Source organism: Platalea leucorodia, assembly GCF_965183815.1.
Source record: "Platalea leucorodia genome assembly, chromosome: 2".
NCBI lineage: Eukaryota > Metazoa > Chordata > Aves > Pelecaniformes > Threskiornithidae > Platalea > Platalea leucorodia.
In genome coordinates this window covers 67,241,265-67,263,048 of record NC_138824.1, presented here as the reverse complement: position 1 = coordinate 67,263,048, position 21,784 = coordinate 67,241,265, and the positions used below count along the sequence as shown (strand labels likewise).

The following is a 21,784-nucleotide window of genomic DNA, read 5'->3' as shown; positions in this document are numbered from 1 at the left end:
GGATGAAAGCAATGACTCCAGCATCATGAGCTGCTATTTTGAGTTGGATGCTCAAGTTGCTGAAAAGGATTTTTCTGGCAGAACATCTTTGCAATATTTCCGCTACAAAAATCTGCTTTCATCCTCAAATTCAAACGTCTCTTTTTGAGGACTGAATGTATTACAGGCAAACACACTTGCGTGGTCAGGGGAGAATCCAGTTGCGAGGGCTGGCAAGAACAGTTCTGCTTTAAACAGAGCAAAGAAATTGCTCCCCTTTGTCCACTAACCTCTCTGAGTGTCTTGTATGTCACTTGATGGCCAACACTGAGCTCGAACTACTGGAGGATGCCTTAATAGTAAAATAGTAAAATAGTATCTATTTTAATAAAACAACACAGAACTATAGACCTCAGCAAATATACATTGCAGATATTCAATTGCACTTTGATCAAACATGTTAAAATTACATTGTTAACTCCTTGAGTGGCCTGTAGAAAAAAAGGGACTCACTACTTGCGTATTTAACTGCTGTCCTGAAGCAGAAAAGCGAAGCAGAGCAATATGTAATGATGTGTAGAGCCTAGGAGATGCTACAGTGAAGCTTATGTCTTGTCTCTTTGGAGGACACCTGCAATGGCTTAGTGTTGCGTGTACGTTCTTCTGCATGGAAGACTGAAGGATGGCTTTTGCGTGGAGACAGTGAACTTCTCAGAAGCTGTTTTGTACGAAGCAGTGACTGCTCCTGAAGACTTGGCTCCTCTGTACTTCTAAGACCAACAACTTAGAAGAAACATGGGAATTGGTAACAGTGCGTGACCCCTACTAAACAGAAAGTCAGGGCATTCAGAGAGTGAAATTTCCACATTGCTACAGGTGGTGAAGTTTTAAAGGACTCCACCTTACAGGTTGCAGGAATATCAAGCCCCAAGGAGAAAAGAGCCCAATGATGAAAATATATGTTGTTGGCTTTTTACCTTTTTTTTTAGTCTCCTCAGAAAACAGTGCATTAAAAATAGACTGCAGTGCCTTTCAGGTGTATCATTGCTTGCTTGAGTTTGCACCCAGAGAAAGCAATTGGTGGAGTCAAGTGTCTGCTTTGAAAGGAGTCTCACAAGCAGGTCAAAGCTGTACTTACACTATCACATGAACAAGCTAGCGCTAACAAAGCCTTTGGAGAAATACAGGGAGGGGAAAGACTGTGTGTCTGATCTGCCAGCTTTTCACAATCCTAACTGTCGGGATGGGACCACATCGTTTTGAGTTTATCCGGAACAGAAAGCTAGTATGTACACCAAAGCCAGCTCTAGTCTGCTGGGTTCATCTGAAATGGAGGAAGCCTGCTCTTTGGCTGGATCAGCTCACTCAAAACTAGCTTATACTGGTAATACCTCTTTCAATACTTTCTGGAGGACCTTGAGGTGCTGCTTAGAGTTAGTTAATGGGGTAACCTCCCCTCTGAACAGGACAGATTGTGAGATCTACCTCCCAAATCAGCTTAATATATTTTAATTAGTTACATTTTATGTTAAAATCATGTGTGTGTGCTTCTGCAGGGCAAGTTGGAAAAAAACCTTAAGTTCAGCAAAGTAATGCCCCCACATCTGGTGTGTGATCTACAAAGGGACAGATATTTATAGCAGTGTGGGGGGGGAGAAAGGTGGCACAGACAGGGCATGGGTGGCTTAGCAAGATAAACAGCCCAAATAGGACACGACACTAATGCTGGGTGCTCCGTGGCTCCCAGGCACCACGCGGGCTCAGGAAGAGCTGGTGGTGCTGCCTGCACACAGCTCAGCGTCCAGGGGCTGGAGGAGGCAGGAGGCAAGGCAGGACACGCAGTAAACCTGGTAAACCGTCTTAGAGCTGAGAAAGGTAAATCAAATAGCTGTTGGAAGAGCCAGAAGCAGAAACACATCGTTTACTCCTTAAAGCCTAAAATGTTATACAAATTGGAAACAGAATAGATGAGACTTTGTAGAATGACAAAGTTTGGGGGTTTTTTTCCTTTTCTTTTATAAACAGCTTTGTTTGCTCCCTGGTGGCTGGGGGGACAGCCAGCCTCCGACCTTCTCTAGCCATTTCTTTTGCCTGCTGTAGAGTTGGGTCAGATGTTAGCAGTGATCTTGCCTTAAATTTTTCTTAATCTAAATAAACATGTTTCTATGATATAGAACTCAGCTCCTTTTTTGTGGCAAGATCTCTTGAGCATCCTGAAATCATGGCTGCTGCTGCTGGATTACCATGCCTCCTCACTTCCTTCTATCTTAACTACACTGTAGATCACAAATCACACTGATTTTTACCAATTGGCTATACCTAGAAGTATTGCTTTGCAGCCCTATAGGCATCTAATAGTGATTGCTGCAGAGATCTTCCAAACTGGTGCATGGTTTCTGGAGGCCAAAGGCAATCGTAAAGTATTTTATGGTGCTAGTGAATCTACCTAGCCCAAATTTGTGGGAGGTATTATTTCTAAGCTAAAAATTTCAGGGGGGTGACTATTCCTTATTGGTCACAAATAAAATTTAAAATAGTCTACCAGGTTAAAATGTCTGCAGGTATCGATACGGAAATAACCCAGACACAGACAGTCCTGGATCACACAGGCGACTGCAGTGTTCAATGGATATAAATAACAAGGGACTATCCCCTCTTGGAGAAGCTGTTTTGGTAAATTCAAGTCTAAGCATGAAGCAAGCAAAACATAAATTTTAGGCCTTTCCTGTCAAACACGATGTCTTGTTCCACTGGTTTGGAAAAGATCTTAGCTGTTTTTTCCCTTAGAACAATATGAAAGCCTTGGGGAAAATTAAATTGGTGAGAGATTCTGTATGTAAAATATACAGCACAGAATGCTGGAGAAATCTCAGTCTGGGAGTAAAGAATCACACTTGTCATGAGTTGGCAGGATTTTTATCCCTCGTTTACACAAAACTGAATTTTGGGGATTGATCAGCGTGCCTCCTAGGTGAGCCGTTTACTGGCTGTGCAATGCTGTGCCGAACCGCTGATCCCCAAACTCCAGGTGCAAATGTGTTGAGAAAATCTAATGCAGAAGGATGTGTGCCTCTGTGAAGCAAGATGTTGTTAATTAGTCCGTTGTTGGAAAATATCATTCGAAGAATTTTTGGAAGAGGAAATGCCAAGTTTCTAGTTAAACTTGTTGAGTATCTCTGGCAAATTTGAATAAGAAACTTTCTCTGGAGAGACTATAAAAATAACTGTTCAAGCCAAGTAAACAATGTATTCAATGTGACAACCTTTGTCATCATGTCAACTCCGATTTTCGCAGATTATGATGAATGCAAGAGCGAGAATCTAAAATAACACTAAAGGCTTGTAAACACGGGGGGAGTCTGGGAGAGGAACTGGAGTGGGGGAATGAACTAAACCCATGAAGTTAAAACACATTAAACCTGTAAGGCTTCTTCTGAACATGGCTGCTAGAGCATTCTCAGTCTGCTTACTTAACTAACTTAACATCCAGCATGAAAATCCTGGAACAGCCTAAGAGTTACATCACCGTGCAGTGAAGAAAGCAGTCTGAGGGCCGCAAATGTAATTGTTCTCTCATGCTTCACATACTTGCCGCTGACGTCCTGTGCTTAGGTCCTGCATGTTGGCAGTGCTTGTATCTGCAGTTCTGTCTGCCATGTATGAATATAAAACTCCCTGACTCTGCTGCAGCTGGAAAACAGGAGTCTTCTCTCATTGGGAAAGACAACATCTGTCCACAGGTATATTAGAAATTGCTCTACAGTGTCAGAAAGGACTAATACTACTTTTCTAACTTATAGGAGGCATAGGCAGACCTCACATGCATACTCTTAGGTAGCTCAAACATGGCATGCCAAACCCATTGCGCAGCACTGCTCCTGTTCCTGTTCTTGGCCTCACATTACTGAAGGTTATCCATTAAGCCATCTTGCAGGGAAGGGAGGTTATCCTGAAAGCATGGTGCAGTAACAGGGGCTGGAGCGTGGCCTGCACACCTAAGTAGCCGAGCAGAATTTGTCGTGTTGCACAGTAGGAGCATGCTTTAAAGGGAGGGGCTGAAACACAGAAGAATGATTCCCATCATAGACTGACTGCTGTAGACTGGTTTGGAAGTAGCAAATATGGGAAACATTTGCTCTCTTATGTAAACATGCTTATTTTTCTAAAGCCTTGGTCCTGTCTCAGAAGGGTGAGCTCATGTTCAGCTGAATAGACTTTAGTTATCTTCCTATGGATCAGTCTGACAAGTTGCCATAGGTGCCTCAAATAACTTAGAAAACCTGTAACCTCTCCTACACCCTGTCTGTGCACCTCAGTGGTCCACTGGGGCTCTTATAGTTCGATACAAGTTAAAGCAGCCCTCAGGCTACATTAATGTATGTTGGGGCTAAGCCAGGAGAGGCAAAACCCAAGGCATACATCAGCCTCTGTGCTGGGGGCAGCGGTGCCACACAGATATATTTCTTCTGCTGTGCTAACTCATGGTGTGCATGCAGTAGCTTCTGGTCACACCTCGTATGGTGCATGCCTGCCCTAAGTAAGACAGACTCAGGCTCAGCAGCCCCATCTTGTTTTCTAGGTAGGCTTTTTCCCCCATCCTTTAGAGATTTTTCTGTTATATTAGAGATCTAAAACTTGTCATCTCCAGCAGTGTTTGTTGGGAGGCACTGAGGGACACGGCTGCGTCTCTGCACACAGTCCCACGCTCCCTGCAGGACGGCACCCACTTCCATCTGGTGGGACAGGGTGGTCACCATGGGCCCTGCCTCCAGACCTGCGGGGGGTAGAGACCATGGTCCCTAGACTAGGAGGGGCTGAGACACTCGAGAGGACGTGCGTTGTCTGAACAACTCTGGTTCAAAGGAAGAACCTGGGATTCGGGGAAGAACAAGACTGCTCCCTCTCTGAGGTAGAGCATCAGGCACAGCTGCACAGGTGAAATCCCACTGAAGTCTGTGGTGAAGTTCTCAGTGATCCTGGCGGCATTTGGATTTGAGCCATGACACACAAAGAGCGCACTCACTATGGTCGTTGACAGAATTAATAAAAGAGGATCACGTAGATAAAAATGGTGGGTGTTCGCTGTGCTCATAGGAAGTAGTCGCATAATTTCCCTATCAAAACAATACCACTACAAGCACCACAGACCTACCCTAACATAAACCCATACTTAGCAGCCTGATCAGAAACCTTAAAATTCTCTTGAAAATAGCCATATCCTAGCTCAGAGCCTGAAATGCAATGCTCAATATATTCCGAGTAATGGAATAGTCACAAGCACATTAACAATTAAATAATAGTTCACAATTAGTGAAAATATGAAAACTGCTCTAGCCTTTGCTGTACCAAAGGGCTTATTTGTAGTCTGTTGCTTGCATCAAAATGGCATGTTACAGAAAGATGAAGGGAGCCTGTCACAGCCCATTTGAAAAGTCACTTCTTCTAGACAAGGCTGTCTGCATTCATCCCTCTTTGCATTATCAGCTGAACTGCTGGCACCAGGTATTCAAGGAATTTCAGAGGGAAGGAGGAGAGCACAATACTTCCTTGTCACTGTGATAGATTTGACAGACCATTTGGGCAATACATCTAGCATCCTGTCACACAAATTGAAATCTTTGGAAAGCCAACAGGCTTTAAGAACAATGCTTAGCTTACTCTAGGACTGAGATATTAGGTTATGACTAGATCCCTCTTTTGCGCATGAATCACTCACTTTCATCCCTTAAATGTGTTCAGAGAACTGGGGGTTGGGATAGTTCTGCAACAGTCTACGTGGCTTGGTAATTAAAGTGCCTACATCCATTCTTCTTTGTTCCCATATACCTGCATCTCAAGGAACAGGTTTTCTCTGCTAAAGATGGAGCTACTCCCCGGGCTGCTGTACATCTCAGAGACAATTAATCGTGTTTGCAAAGGCTATTGTATGTGTGGCATGCGGTCAGCAGGCACAGCGTTAGGAGAGATCCTGGGCTTCACCAAAGGGGCAGGTTTGGCACTGATGACTGGAGGCGAGACAAAGAGAAACACTGGCTGCCACGCCAAGTGATGTGGGCACCCTTCCTTCAGGGTGCTGGCAGCCAGCCAGCAACCTAGCAAGATCTTTGAAGTATCAAGCTGCTGACGGTGCTATTTAAGATCAGTAAACAGGCATCCTATTTAAACCGTGGTTAGGGAAGGATCCTTGGTGCTTGGGAAAGGGAGTGTTATCAAGCTAGAGTTTGGGGAGCACAGGACCGCAAAGGACCGCCTTGCTCCCTGCAGAATGGCCATGCAACCAAAGCCCCATTGCTCTTTCTAGATTAAATACCTGAGCCACCTCCACGTTGCACAGTCCAGAGCCCATTTTTGTAACTATATTTCACCAGCTGATATTTTCAGACAACACCTAAAAGATTACCCCTCTGTTTACATGCTCCAAACTCACACACTCCAAATAGAAATGGAAAGTATTGCTGAGCACAGTGCAGTGTTTTCTACCGTGTCACGAAGCCAGTGCCATGCTGATATGAACAAGCCTGCTCTTATGTACAATTTGTATATCCTTTTGTAAAATCCTCCCATGTCTTTTGGGACTGAAGTTGTTATACGAACAAGACGGAAAATGCACTCCTATTTATTGTCTTCCCTCCATTTTAATGACCTCTCACCATCCAACTGCATGCTGTTTCTCAGTAGTACAGCACAATGTGTCAGACACTTACAAACTTTGGACTTCTGCACTTCAATGACATCCTGAGTAACCTCATAGGACCCTCTAAACAGTACACTGGCTTTGAAAATATCTCAGGGAGACACCTCAGTAAACAAGTAAAGGCACAGTCCTCAGTTCTGATGGGTTAATTCTTCCTCTCTTCCACTGCCTATTCCCAAGGGAGAGCTTGGAAATGCTTCTAACCCTGTCATACTCTGCCCATTTTTATTTTCAAGTCGGAAAAGTGTGCACTCCCCGGCAAAGGCCATTTCCATGCTAACTCCAAGCTTTCAAACTTCATCCATCTTTCTGTCACTTTGCCCAAGGAAGTGGTACTTTAGAGAGGGCAAAACGGCTTCTCACCTACTTGGAAATCTGAGAGCTCATTTTTCCCAATCTTTTCCTCACACAGTTTATCTTTTCGGGAGAGATTAATTACGGACAACTTGTGGAAACCTTTTTCTTGGCCATTGTTAGGATGTGTGCAAAGAGTTGTATTGCAATATCTCACCTTAAAGTGGCTAGGTGTAGCTAACCATATTTCTGGGCTCCCATTAGGAACAAAGGAGACCTCTGACTTGTTTCAAGAACTTGTTCTCCTGTACATAGATGGAACAACATTATTTTCCCCTGGCTGTTTTGGAGGAGTACTGGATAGCACAGGGCTTGTTTGTTTGTTTGTTTGGTATACAGGATCAGTTTTTCTGCTGATTTCAAAGAAGGTATCCAAGCTTGCACGATCAAGCTTGCCAGGCTGTACCTCCTCAGGCCCTTTACCATGTGCTGTGCAAAGATTCAAACCAAAGACTTTCCCAGATATCAATGGCGTTACAAGGAGGAAGCAGAAGATGAAACACTGTGTCTAAGTGACTCCTTGATAAGAGGATTAATTTAAAACCGTACACTTTGCTCATTTAACTTTTTTTTTGTGAGGAAACATAAAACGCCACTGTAATTGTACTTTGTCCTGTGGGAACAGTATCCCAGAAATAATGTCTCTACTTAAATTTTAGTAGCTTAAGATCTCTGTGGGGCTGCTTCTTTCACTGCAAGACCTATAATTAGCCATCCATTATGGCATCGAGCAGTAATCCTGAGGAAGCCCGTATTTCCCCCTGAGCACTGTATCCCAAACGTGCCAGTGAGCAGGTAGGCAATACCCTGTGGTTCCCCCTCCTGCTCGACCCCGGCAGCTCACGGGGTCAGAGACCCTCCCTGGGGCACCTTGCAGAGCTCTTCAGCAGGGACGTCCCGCGGGACACCTCGCTGCTCTCAGGTGTCTCGTACTGTGTCTCACATTGCGAACACTGGGATTGCTACACTCTAAGTCCTCAAGCTACGGTGGTGTGATTTGGGCTGCTTTCCCCCTTTCTTTTTGCTTTGGGGTGAGAAAAGAAAGTAGCTTTCCATTTAGGAAGGATGGGAAGCCACTAAGCCAAGCACTCCTTTCCTCTAGGAGGGGAAAATTTCCTCAGCCTTTGGACCGAGCACGACTGCTTTGGGGATGGGGATGGCTTGCTGGTGCCGCTCCAGGTCTGGCAGTCTGTGCCTCCGGGACAGCGAACGCTTTCCTGGCACAACCGGAGGAGGTACTTCCAGGGAGCTTTACTGGTCAAACTGAAGACTGAGTTCAGATGGGGTGAAAAGGCGCATATGAAGAAGATCTGGCTAAAGGTGTTCCCCCATGGTTTTGGGAAAGATTTTAGCTTCCCCTAAAATAAATAAGCAATTTTCTCAGGTAAAGTACCGTAAACATATAAGCTGTTTCACTTAGTGAATCCTACGTTTGAATCGGTTTGTATTTTCAAAAGCCTTTTCCCAGTTTTATTGTCTAAAACTGTTTTCCAAATTAGAATTGAATTTATAAATGGTTTCAGTTGCTTGGAAACAGTGTTGGCAGGGTTTGCGTGTGTGTGTGAACAAACTACTGGCTGAAAAGACTGCCCCTTTCTATGTGTAACCTTTATTAACATTAATGCAAACTCCTCTGCGAAAGTGGTTTGAGGACTCTGTGGTGGTGGACATGGGGCTGATGAGACGGGTCCTCATCTCGACACACTTAAGGCGCTGAGACCAATGTACAGACAGTCCTCAAATGTGCCAGACTTCATCCCTCGTACAACTTCCTCTGAACTACAAGCCAGCCTAAACTTATATTTAGAAAAGACATTGAATCCTTGGCATGACTGCTCTGCTCTGACTTCTGATGGCGATTACCAAGAATGAGGGCTCTCTAAGGCTTAGCGACATCAGGAATATTGTTTCAAGACAGCTCTCATGCTATACCCTCTAGCTTTGAGTGCAAGGTAAAGTAAACAACGCTTTTTACAATCACTTCATTACTACAGATCAATGCCACCACACACTCAAATTTGCTTTTCACAGATTCAACGTAATGGGGACAAAGAGAGTTTCTATAAAGTACTGGAAATTTGGGGTCAAGGGCATGAAGGCACGCAATAGGTGTAATTCTCTGCTAGACTTTTAAATGTGATTATTCCTCACAAGTAAAACTGTATGTTGATCCTCACTAGCCTGCTACCGCTGGAAGAGACAAATCTGTGACCTGCCTCAGATGCAGATAGACTTTAACTTTACTTTGCCATGCATCTTTCATAAAGAAAAGGATACAGAGAGAAGCAAGTTTTAACTAAAAGAAGAGGTCAAGTTTTTCTGAAATTCCCAGTGATCTGCCTTTCCATGCTAACACTGAGTTGAAGGTTTGGACAAAGTTTTAGATTAAACTTTTAGTCACTGCAATAGGCCAGGCCTGAAAAAAGCATTTTGTGTTACCAGTTAAGTGCAATTTCTTTATCTAGCAGTCGTAGTACCTGTTGAAGTAAATCTCATATTACTTGTTCAGTAATGCCACAGGCCTGATCTTGTTCCAGGCTTCTTTGGAAACACGGGGGTAAGCTGCACAAGGCATAGAAAATGTATAATAATGATTTTTAAAAAATGGAGTGAGCTCACTTTTTGGATGTTCAATGTTTTTGGAGCTAGAACTCAAAGAAACCCTGCTTTTGTCTTGTCCCTCAGTAATTTTTTGACATTCTGTTCTCACCATGATTTTCTTTGTTAAGAGCTAATAATTGGTTCATATTCATGATATTAAAGTATCTACATAATTTTGAAACCCTACTATAGTGTTGTAAATTGATCATATTTATGTTCAAGTCAGGAACCCACTATATGTAGTAGCAAGCATAAAAGTTGTGGTTACTTGGAGAGTTAGGAACCATCACGGGAAGCAAGAAAGAAGAAATTAATGATGTTCTTAGGGAAAAAGAAGTCATCTGATGACCAGTGAGCTGATCAGGAGCTTTCTGGAGTTGTTAGCTTATAGCTAAGCAATTACTCTAGCTGCTGGACTCAACAAGGGCTCAACACAGCTGCCTGCACATAGGTGCCTGGTGCCATCTGAGATGTCCTATGGCACCCTGCCTGACTTCACGGTGCCACTCCAAAAGGCTGTACGTCCTCTCTGGGTCCTGTGTCAGACCGGCCAGTCCCACATGGACATCTCACTTAGCACACCTTAAATGGCAGTAGCCACACACATGTGGGCAAATTAATACAGCTCTTCAGAAGGATCTTTTACTCATTTAAAATCACAGGCAGAAAAAAAGCAACACTGAGCGATCTCATCCTTAAGACCACATACAAACAAGATGCAGAGAGATTTTCTGATTTCAAGTTATGATGGATGTCAGGGAAAGAAAACAGATATAAACTTCCAGTGGCTGGTGCCCACACAATTATTTATTCCTACATGAACTGATGGTGAAAATACTATTTTTCTGACTTCATACTCTTACAGGTCACAAGAGAAAAGAATCACATTATGTGAAAAAGTGCCACACAGAGTCAAACTAGCTGTGTTTTTACCTATAAACTGAACATATGTGTAGGGATTATATGGTATAACAAATAAAAGTCTTCAAAGACATGCTTCCTCTGGCTTTAAAGCAGGCCTGCATTTTGAGAGCAGGGTAAAAATCTGGGGCTTCACACATTAGTTTTGTTGGGTAAAAGGAGACAGGCTGGAGAGGCAAAGACAAACCCGAAAACACCTTGTTTCCCTGAGCAAACAGAGCCTGTTAAGTGTGGGCACAGTGACCGTGGCTTCTTAGACCTCTCCAAGTCTTCCTGAAAATGTCCTCATCAAAACTTTTTTGTGACGGGGGTTGCAATTAATGTGTGAGATGCACGGGGCAGAAAGAAGCTAAGGAGCAAAACTGCCATTACATGGGTAACCTCAACTGTGCACTGACGAACGCCATATGTGGGGCTCTCTGACCGAAATCTACAGGTGGCTCCATGTTCTACAATTTCGTTTTGAACAAAAACTACAGTATGTTCACACTATTTCTCACTCTCTTCTTAATAGTTAGAAATTAACACCCTTGACACCCTCTTAAACCATACTGTTTGGCAACTATTTACAGTGTAGGCAAACATTTTATTTTAGTGTTAAATTTGCTGGGTGTTGTACAGTATACAAATAAAGACTGTCTCTTTCTCAAAGATCTTACAGTCTGAAAGATAAGAAGATGAAAGAGTGCTTGGGAAGATGAGTAACTGGGGGGACTGTGGGAGGGATTCGACTCAGTTAAAATGTAAAAACCTCTCATCTCCTGGAAATCACTTGAAAAACACACAGATTTTGATGCTGAAAGTGTGTATTTTTTGTGTATAACAGTTTTCAAATTAAGAAAAAACGGTGAAGCTGTTGACATTTGCTTGTGCCCGGTTTTGTTAGGACTCAGGTAGTGCATTGCTGCTAATTCTCCTGACACCCCCAAGCCAGCCACCATGCCACCCCGCTGCAGCCGGTCTCTGCACAAAGCCAAATGCTCTCGCGCAAACCTCTGGTCCTGCTCTGAGGGAAACACGCGCGCATCAGCATACTGACATCCCTTCTCTTCCCATAAACAACTTAGTGGGTTTTGACCTTGAGAGGGATTAGAGGGAGAGCTTTGGAGACCAGATGTCTCTTTTATACGGTGGAAGACTTTTCATTTAAATACAAGAAATTGTTAGACTTTTTTTGCTTGCATGCACTTAGGAAAGTTATGAGTCACAAAGTAAACAGAAATAAGTATGATGTAATCAGCATGTGCAACTTTCCACAATTCAGTTTTGCAAACATTTCTCCAAACTGAACATATCTATCTTCCGACATCAAGCACAGATTAAACACAAGGACACCCCGGTCACAAGGACACCAGACCGCTCTCTCGCTGGGAAGGAGTAGCTGGGGTGCAGGCTCCTGGGGCACAGCAGCACGGTACTCCGCTGCTCTGCCCCTCTTGATAATTTTTGCCTCCAGGTTTCTAGAAGGAGAGTTTATTGTTACTGGAGACAGATGGACTCGGCATCAGGTAGCACAAACTTTTCTAGGGTACAAATATGGTGTGGTGGACATCCCCAGGTTGTTACTTCTTCTTTGTATGTCACCTCCCAGATGACACTTGCATCCCACAAAGAAAGGACAAAGATTAATTCCTCTTTCATTCTTAACACATCAGATGCTGCCCCTGTTGGTTTTGAGATCATATCAGGATAGCTTGTTCCTCAAACAATGTTTGAGATCAGACTTACCCCAGATCACACAGATGACAGAGCTGACTTTGGCTTAGCAATGCCAGAACAGTTCTAATACTAATAGGAACGATGTAGCTGCAGCTTCTCCTTGCAAAGCTTTAGCAAAATGCCACGTGCATATGAAATGAATGATCCCCGGCGTAATGAAGTCATGCACCCGTTGTTTGTATGTAAAGGCAAAGTGTGCAGTTGTTTTGTGAATCTGAGTGACACACTTGGAGCCATCCATGTTTTGGTTTCAGGCCAGTGAAAACCAGATTTTCCTTTTGCTAGAGTAGCTGAAAGGTTGGTGGAGTGGGAGGCAGCTAATGCCACGGCAAAACTATGCACGTTTCTTGTCATGTCTTCAAGTGATACCTTCCAGAGTTGTTCTTTATTTAATCATTCAGAGCTGCCACTTATTACAACCTAATTTTTTTTTTTTTTAAGCAGCACAGCTAAAAGATGATCTGTGCTACAGAATTCCTAGTGGCAAAGACATCCAGGATTTTTTACATGTAAAATCATGAAACTGCTGTGATGCTTTTGAAGTTTTAACACACACATGTGTTTGCTTGAAAACTACTATGCAAGCAATAAACACTCTTGTTTGGGTCCAGTCCTTCAAGGAGCAACACAGGTAGTTCTGCACTTAATTTCATGGGCTCAGTCCTTGCAAGTCTGACCTAGCTGATGATAACATTTTTGAACAATGCAGTTATCTCTCAATGCAATTAAAAAAAAAAAAAAATCTGTGGTTTTGGTATTGATTAGTTAATATGAAAAATTATGTTCACAGCTTAAAGAGTTGTGCACAGGAAAGAGGCTTAACAAAGACACTTTGAAGGGAAAGAACCCAACACAATGCCTTTTTCTTTTGCTTCTCTAATTGCTGCAGATGTTGTGTAGTCGCACCTATGAAAAGTTAAATATTATGTCTCTGTAACATTTTTGATCTTCATTAATTATAGCTCAGAAAAGCTAACGAAAAGCAGCCTGCCTCTTTAATACAAATAAGATTAATTGCATGGTTGTTCAGAAAATGAACCACCAGTAGTTAAACAAAAAATGTTTGTCTTTAAGCAGCCCTTGGATGATTTTTTTTAAACTGTTACAGGAAGTGAAGAGGCTGCCAAATTACCATGCCCGTGAGCCCCACTCTCATTATCAGCCTAAACGAATGCACACACCCCGCCACTTTCATCCTCTTCCAGGTCCAAGAAAAAGAAAAAGGAGCCATAAAAAAAAAAAAGCCTTCCACACAAAGAGGTGTCTCTGAAGTCTGGAATGCACCCTGGCTGTTTGAAGACAAGATTTATACCTGACACTCTCCTTTAAGCTCATTGTCGAGACTCGCCTGCGTTCAAATCAACCGCAGACTGGCTGCTGCAGGTACTTCATCTTACAACGACCACATCATCTAAGATAAATGCACCAGGAATTGCTATCACTTTGAGGCGAGAAAAAAGAAAAAAAAAAGAAAAAAAATAGAAATCAAACCCCTGATGCAGGTAGTGGGTGGAGGGAAAAACAGACGGGCAAGAAGGCGTTCGTGGGGGTCTGCCCAGGGAAGGAGCCGGCGACGGCCAACAGTTGGCAGCACGGGGCGCAAGTATGAAATGGGTTTGGCTGCCTGTGCGGGCACCTGTGTTTCGGCACAGCCTCCCCTTGCCTTCCGCAGCCAGGCTGCGGGACCAGGCGCAGGGTGGGGTGCCTGTGCTGTTGCCACTGCCAGGGAAGTGGTAGCGTGCTGGCTGCTTGTGAAGGACTGAAAGGAGGTTTTTGACTTGGGAGATGGTGAGAAGGACTGCAGCGTCAGCTCATGCCATCCCTGTGGTTTCTGAGACAAGCCTGGTTTCCTCATTTTAGGCATACCCATTCTCTCCGTAAGCAAGTAGTGGTTAGACACTTTTGTTCAGCCTCTTAAATTCCTCTGGAAGAAACCCCTTGGTTGTAAGGACTTAATTTTACACTGAACCTGTCTGATGGGAGGCAAAGCCATAGAACACTGAGATACGTGAAGCAAATGATAAGAGAAAGAAGAGAGTGCTCAGGACAGTGTCAGGACGTAGAGAAACCCAACTAAATATCCCAGAGCTCAGGCTGCTGAAACTCTAGTATTAGCAGGTGTCACACTAATTACCGAAGGCTTTGAAGTGACATGGGCAGAAAATGTCTGTCATAAAGAGAGAGTAACACCCAGCAATATGCAAAAAGATATTTATTGTCTATATTGTCATATTTCTCAAAGGCCCAATAAAAGTTGGGGCGAAAGAACACCATTCATGGTGCAGAACTAGTTAAGGAGCATTTTCCACGGTGAAGAATTGCCATGACATTTGGAATAACACTGTATTAATTCATGGGACTCAAAATCGTTTGTGAGGAGATATTCTGAAATCACACTGATAGAGAAAAGAAGGCAGAAAATGACAAATATAATTAATACAAAACTTAAAGTCAGAAAAACTTGCCCTTCTCAAGCATTTCATAATCCCTATCTTCGATACCAGGACCAGAAAGCAATATGAGATTAACAACACAACTAAGGATGCTTAAGGGCCGTTCTAGCATCACAGATTGGCCCTGCCATTAAGGAGGACCCATCAGCATGTTCTGGATTTAATCCAATAGAAAGCTCTAGATTTGGTTTTCTGATTCTCCTTTTTCAAGCAGTTCAGAGCCAGGCCTTTATGGGGCTTCTTCCAAAATTTCTGGGCTCACAGGGATGTTTGGAATGTTGAGATCTGGGAAAAAGGAGCTGGTTTAATCCCTTTCAGTTATAGAGCAATTTCTATATTTAGGATTTAAAATTATGTTTTATTAAGAATGCAAATTATGAGCATTTCTAGGACTCCAGGTACTGGCATGTCCCAGCTAGCACATAAACCTCATGCCATTACAAATCTGAATAAAGCAGGTTAAGTTCACAGCAGATTTAAAATAGGGCAAAAGGGAGGGTGGGAAGAGAGCCTGTACAACATGTTCAACATCTACCCACTAGGATGGGAGGACAAACATCTACACTCAAGCTGAACTGAACTGACACATCTGCCTGTGATGCTGCAGCATCAGTCTCAGCTTGGCCACAGGTATCCTGTTCTATTTTCACATTTGAAAGATTTACCATTTATACTTTTTTTTGTCGGTGGGGTGTTTTGCTGTTTGGGTTTTTTTTTCCTTCGAGGATGATGTCTTCTATCTGGTGCCAGCAGAAGGTTCTCAGAGAAATCAGTTTCATCAACCTGTGACCAATCTATTGAAAAATGGAGCATGGCTCCACAGCAGCAATCATGGGAATCCGTTGCGGACACTTAGCCTGGAGCCTCCATAATTTCTGACACCAAGCATCTGAGGAAATAGCATTCAGTATTTCATTCTGACATTTCAGCTCTTGACAGCACGCTGCAGAATGCTGCTTGAACCCAAAGTCAAATGCAATAAACGGAGCACAGCTTTACAAAAAAAAGAAGCGTAAGCAAGGCCAGTTCAGCTTGCCCTATCTCACAGGGAGCCGCAAGAGAGAGAAACAAAAATACATGGCTCTAGGCAGTCACTGCATTGCTGTGTGCCTGTTAAAATAACTCAAGATTTTCAAGAAAGTTACAGGCATTATCAGAGCCTCCTGGCCTAATGAGAGCACCAGCAATGAATTAGGCAGCAAATGCCTTGGATTCCCCAGCAATTCCTTCTCCAGCCCCCAAAGAGATGCCACCTTTCTTCCCATCCTCCAAACATTTGCTGTTTTTATCCCCATTCAGTCCTTTGCCTCGTATTTATTTAGCTTCTCCCTCAACACACGTGCTTTGTGGTGGCCATGGCTCCTTTTCTTTAACTCTGCATTACCCCTCTTGCTGCCTTTCCTCACTCTGCTCCAGCTGGAGCAGCGCATTGGTGGAAAGCATCCAGTACCCCTTCCCCTTGCCCGCATCCCGTCTTGTTCCTGCAGCCACTGCTCATGTCCCTGCTGCTCTTCATACACCTGGGAGCCAAAAAAGGATTTGAGCATCCTGTCCTCCAACCCTCACATGCACTGCAATCCTGATCCTCTGCTCCACCCGCTCCCTTCATGTAGCCGTTCTCCGTAGCTGTTCAACTCCCCCATAAACTGAAGGTGGCAAAGACACACCGGGCACGTGCTGCCTCTGCATCAGAACAATCCCACCTGGAGCAAAATCCCGGGCATCCCACCCTCACCTGCTTGGGGCCCATTGCCACCAGCGCAATGTGGCATCATGCGTCATCAGCCTCTGCTCACCAAGGGGTGGGTAATGTCAAGATCGTCTTGCAAAGTGAAATGTAACAACACAGTCATGTCTATGACTTGTGATGGCTGTGAGAAGAGCCCCTTCCTGCCTTCTGGCATACCGCTCTTCTCCAAGAGGTGAGGACAGACTGCCCGGTCCAGGTGGTCCCCTGGAGTCCCCCAGGCCCTGGTCTTCTTCTCTTAGAAGACGGCTTAGCCTTACTAAATCTGTTGCCCTGTGTAAGCAGCGGAAAAATCACGCTTGTAGCTGTAGCAATGTATTATATAGCAAAACCCTGTAACAGAAAATGATTTATTTACATGACCGGTTGCTTGAAGTAAGTAAAGGGTTATAGAAACAGCATTTCTGGAAGATACAACTATCAAGTGCACAACAGCAACTGCGGAACTACATTTCTTTTACAGCTTGTCTAAAATGTCACACTGTGCAGAGACCTGGGGGCATGTTTTAGTGATGTGCTTTAAATGGTGAACAGCAAAAGCTAATTCTTCTCCAAAAAAGTATGCAAGCAGGAAACTTGTTTAAAGGACAAAGCTTTCAATGGATAGCAAGTGCATGTGTTCGTATGTGCACTCAGGTTGCTTTCAGAGTCGGTTTTTGGCTGTCTTGGCTCTGTCTTCTAAGACATCTCCAAAAACTCATGTTCGCGTCTAAGTGCCAAACGTGTATACTGCATCTCAACTTCGACAGCAAGTGACAATTAATTAAAACCATGCCTTACAGAGAGCTCGTCCTTTCATGATAGATGATAGTATTGACAGACAAGTTATTTTTATGTTATGCTTAATTACGTCAAAGCTCGACCCACCAGTGTGCGATGGAAAGGGAAGCATTTTTGTTTGTTACTAATAAGCTGCGTTTGTTACTTTTCTTCTGCACTATTGACATGGAGTGAAAAGTGACCCAAACTCACATACATTATATGTCAATTAAAATCATTTCATTTTTGTTGTTATGTCATGACATACTGGGTATACAAATCTGTTAAAAAAAAGCCATAAGGCTGCCCTGTCTCTTGGCACCTCAGGGTGATGTAAGTTTAAGGCTTTAAGGAAACAATGACTGAGTTTGCCTGTTCACATGGAGCCAGTTCTGTACATTTTCCTTGCTCAGACTGTTACATATATAAAGCTCCTCACCTGAATCCCTGAGGTCCTGTTTATCTCCCACACATTCATTCTTCTTGTAGGAAGAAGCCAAAGTTGGATACAGAGCTACAAAATGGCTCTCCCTAATTTATGTGCCTCATAAAACAAAATTCACTGAAAGGGAATAACTTTAGTCTTCAAAACGCATAGACCAGATCATGCTGCCCCTGCTCATGGAGCAGCATCGGCAGCTGAAATCAGCGGGCCTACTCAGAGAAAAGTGTATTAGTGCAGTTAGCAAAATCTTTTAAATGAAAACCTAATAGTCTACAATAAAAGCGGTTTTTTGAAGTCTACCTTCAATGTTCAGAAAATATTATAATTCCTGTAGACCATTTTTACTTCAAAACCAATCAGAAGTCTGGAAATGAAAACCTAAGACAACCACATTTATACCACCTATTACTCCTTCACTGAAGTTTGCCCCTGCAACAACTTGCTCCTAAATCTCAGCTGTGCTCTCTACTTGCACTCTGTATAGCTGTTCTTGAACAAATTAAAAAGCATTGCCACTCTTCTTAGTAAGCACTAAAGGCTTGCATACAGGGTATGGTTAACACATTTCAGAGGAGTATATGGTTTCCACAGATCAATTTATTAGCAGAGTAGTATGACACACTCTGAGTAAAACAGGACATCAAATACTCCCTCTGTTTAATTTGGAACAGGGAGCTGAACTTCCAACTTCTGCCTCTCAAGTCAGTGCCAAAACCATGGGGTTATTGGATAGTTGCAGGAGGGCTGTTTTTTTGGTTTTTTTGGGTTTTTTTTTTGTTTTTTTGTTTTTTTGTTTTTTTTAAACTGGGTGTATTTACCCCAATTTTAAGTGGATTTCAAAGTGAATGGTGCTTGTGTGTCTATGCTGTAATTTCCCACCCACCCTCCCTGGCTTACCTGTGCACCCCTCAGCACCTCTCCCCAGCCGTCCTGCCCACCCGGACGATGCAGGGAGAAACCCAGTCCCCGGAGGTTTCATGATGCAGGTGGCTGGGCCAGGGAGCCTGGTGTGCTCCAGCGCGGGAAGAGGCTGCCCTGTGAGCCACCAACAAATGCACATGGCAACAAGGTCTTTGCAAATGTCCCAGTGCGGAGAGCTTCCCTTGGAGCTGGCGATCAGCCACAAGACATTGATCCATCAGAAATCAACCTTCATTTGTGCTGGTACTCCTGGACCTATTGGCCTCTTAGCCATTCCTCATTTAAACTTTCCCGGACTAATCTCTAGTGCATTTTTCCTAAGAAAGCTCCCTGCTTTGGCAGGGATCAGTCCAGATTCACAATAAGAGCAGTGATGAACTCAGTGCCCTGTGGAAGCCACAAGAGGTGGCAGCATCCTTGCTACAGCCAGAGCCTGGGGAGAGCAAGATACCTCAAAACGGAGACCCTCAAAAGCCAGCAGATATGCCTCGGCCATGACCCTGGCAAGGCTTAGGAACCTCGCAAGGCTTTGCCATTCAGTTCTCCAGGCTGTCCCCAAAATCCAGCCTATGGAACCCCTCCTACAGGGCACTTCTCTTTCACAAAACACAGAGCTAGCGCTGCTCCACCTCTTTGCCCTTAATAACCCCTTCATCCATGGGGCGATGCAAGGCCAAATGCCTCTGCCTGCCTGCAGAAAGCATCCTCCTTTGTTTGAACATCAGTTTGGAAATCTTTCCCCCCAGTGGCTGGGGGCAGGCTGGGCGGGCTCCACGGAGGGGGGACAGCCCCGAGTCCCCAGCCAGGCAGCACGGCTGCAGGGGCTCCCTGGCTCCATCCTGTTGATGCTTTTCTGTTTTGCATGAGACGTTTTTTTCTCTTTTTCGCTCAGACACATGACTCCTAAACCTAGCAACGAGGGCACCACCTGGGACAGGGTTTGGAAACTGGGCTCCAGTTCTTACTCTGATGAAAATTTAAATATCTTACATTGAGTATTCCCCAGAGCTCACCTCTCCATATGCCCTGGCAAGTACTCTAGCCACCAGGCAGCAGCATTATTTTTCTTTTGCTCTCCAAATAGTCACTTATACCTAGGAAAATGTACCAGTTAGTTAAAAAAAGAGGGATGGATAGACACCTCTTCCAGAACACACAAGAGGTGGGGCTGGGGGCACTGTTGTGGGAGAAACAGCTGAAGTCTCCCCGGGCTGGGGCACACATCGAGTCCAGATCTCCCACCTGAGTTCTCTAAGCATGGGCTAAAAGTAACAATGCGACCATTCTCATTGGCACTACGTACGCGCGGCGTGTGGGTCTGTTCATCCAGCACAGCCCAGGCCAGGTAAAGCATGTCCAGAAGCACACGTTCAGGCATGCAAGGAACTCAGTGGATGCAAACGTGGGTGTTAAGGAATGTAGGTACCTCTGGGGTGAAGAGGTAGGCGAGCAACGTTTCTTAGGCTCTAAATTTTAGACTTCAGCATGTGAAGTAACAGGTCTTCTAGGCACCCAAGTTCCTCCATGGGATTAAGTCCATGAAGATGAGCTAACAGAAAATATCTGCTTCTCACCTCAGAGTACTCCTGAACGAAAAGATTCAGAGACTGCCTGCTATTCTATGCACTTTTCACACACCCATCTCTAATTGCTGTTCTCTGATTAAGGAAAAGTGTTTCATCTGTATATATGAAAAAGGGTGAAAACTCCAGATGAAAAATAATGCAAAGTTAAACAGAACTGTTTATGAATTTTCATCTGTTCTGCAAAAATGGACGTCTATGCAGCTAAGCAAAGGTCTGTGTGTAAGGCTTGTTAAATTAATCCAGCTAGCATCAGTAATGATAGGGAAAATAGCACAGATAGCAGCTTTGCTTCTGCATATATTTCTGGAGAACTTTGAGCTGTTAGCACTGCCTTTGCACTTTGCTTTGCAAGGGAAAAAGCGGATGCCTTTCCCTTTCATTCATTTTGATTAAACTAATACAGTTTTGACAGCTCATGCAGCAGTTGTACCTTTTCTTTAAATTTTTGTCCAGTTCAGTCATAGGCACAGGCAACAGCAAATAAAAGCACAACAGCAAATAAAAGCACATCAGCAGTTTTTAAAAAGAAATGGCAAAAACACCTACAACATCAGGACTGAGGGAACATCTCCAGTCTTTCCACTCAAGTCTTTCCACCAAACTTGTTTTAAAAGGGATGAACAAAAAGTCCTGAAGGAACAAACCAAATCCAGACACCATGCTCCCTTCTCATTTTCTTTGCTTCTGTGTTTTAGAATTCCAGAAGAAAAAGGCATGCACACATATAAAAAATTACTTCAGGTGGTAAACATATATCATTCCACCACTTTTTTCTTATTTTTGTCACACATTTTTTAAGAAATAACTTTACCACTTCTTATGTGCGTCTCTGAAATTCTTCAGGGATGCTTGTATAATTAGAAAGAACTTACTGAATTAATAAGCCAGAGTAATTTGGGAAGGCATTAAAATAATGTAAGTGATAGGCACACCCAAGGCTGTGCTGTGGGTGAGCGACGCGTGCAGTTGAGCTTGACTACAACGTTTTGCTGAAAGCAAGCATTCCCTTCCAAAGCAGACAGTGGCTCTACCAGCTGTAAGCCCATCACTTCGCAGTCGCAGACTCGTACAGTGATGCCGTACAAAGCCTTTTGAGCCGCTACAAACCACAACAAGTTCAAAACCTGACTCATGTCTAGAACTTCGACTTGCTCGCTGTTACCGGCTTAGTCATTGCCAGCAGCCCTACATGCATCTGCTAATCCTGCGGTATCCTCAGCGCCATTCCCTCCTGTGGGAAAGCCCTGGTTAGTCAGCCTCGCAGAAAGGTAGGGTATTGTGATATTTCTCTTACCATCGTGCTGCTTTGTTCTTCTTGCATTCCCATCTTAATGACGGCACGAACTGTTGGCCTTCCACACTTTCTTTGTGCCTATGTAAATTCAGTGTTTGATGCTGAAGAGGCGGAGACGATTTCTAAGTTAAGGGGCAGGTGTGAGTGAAAGGAGCAACCCAACAGCCAAACTATTTGCAAAAGAAACCTTTAATGTCTCATCAGCTCAGCACTTGAAAAAAAGCCTTCAAACTTGCCTTGAAAACTGGAAAAACAGGGTGTCTAGCTATAATTTAAGACATTAATAACAAGATGATATTGCAGTTCCCTGA

The 21,784-nt window shown here is 43.8% G+C and overlaps 1 protein-coding gene across 1 annotated transcript in view; it reads right to left on the bottom strand.

Annotated features, from left to right (window-relative positions):
• Window positions 1-21,506, bottom strand: part of EDAR (ectodysplasin A receptor) — a gene marked incomplete at both ends in the record, with an annotated part of 62,184 nt that extends 40,678 nt beyond the window's left edge. Inside the window, one exon of the mRNA XM_082334477.1 lies at window positions 21,474-21,506. Coding sequence (XP_082190603.1) covers window positions 21,474-21,506 — 33 coding nt within the window. The remainder of the gene's footprint in view (window positions 1-21,473) is intronic.
• Between the last annotated feature and the right edge of the window lie 278 nt (window positions 21,507-21,784).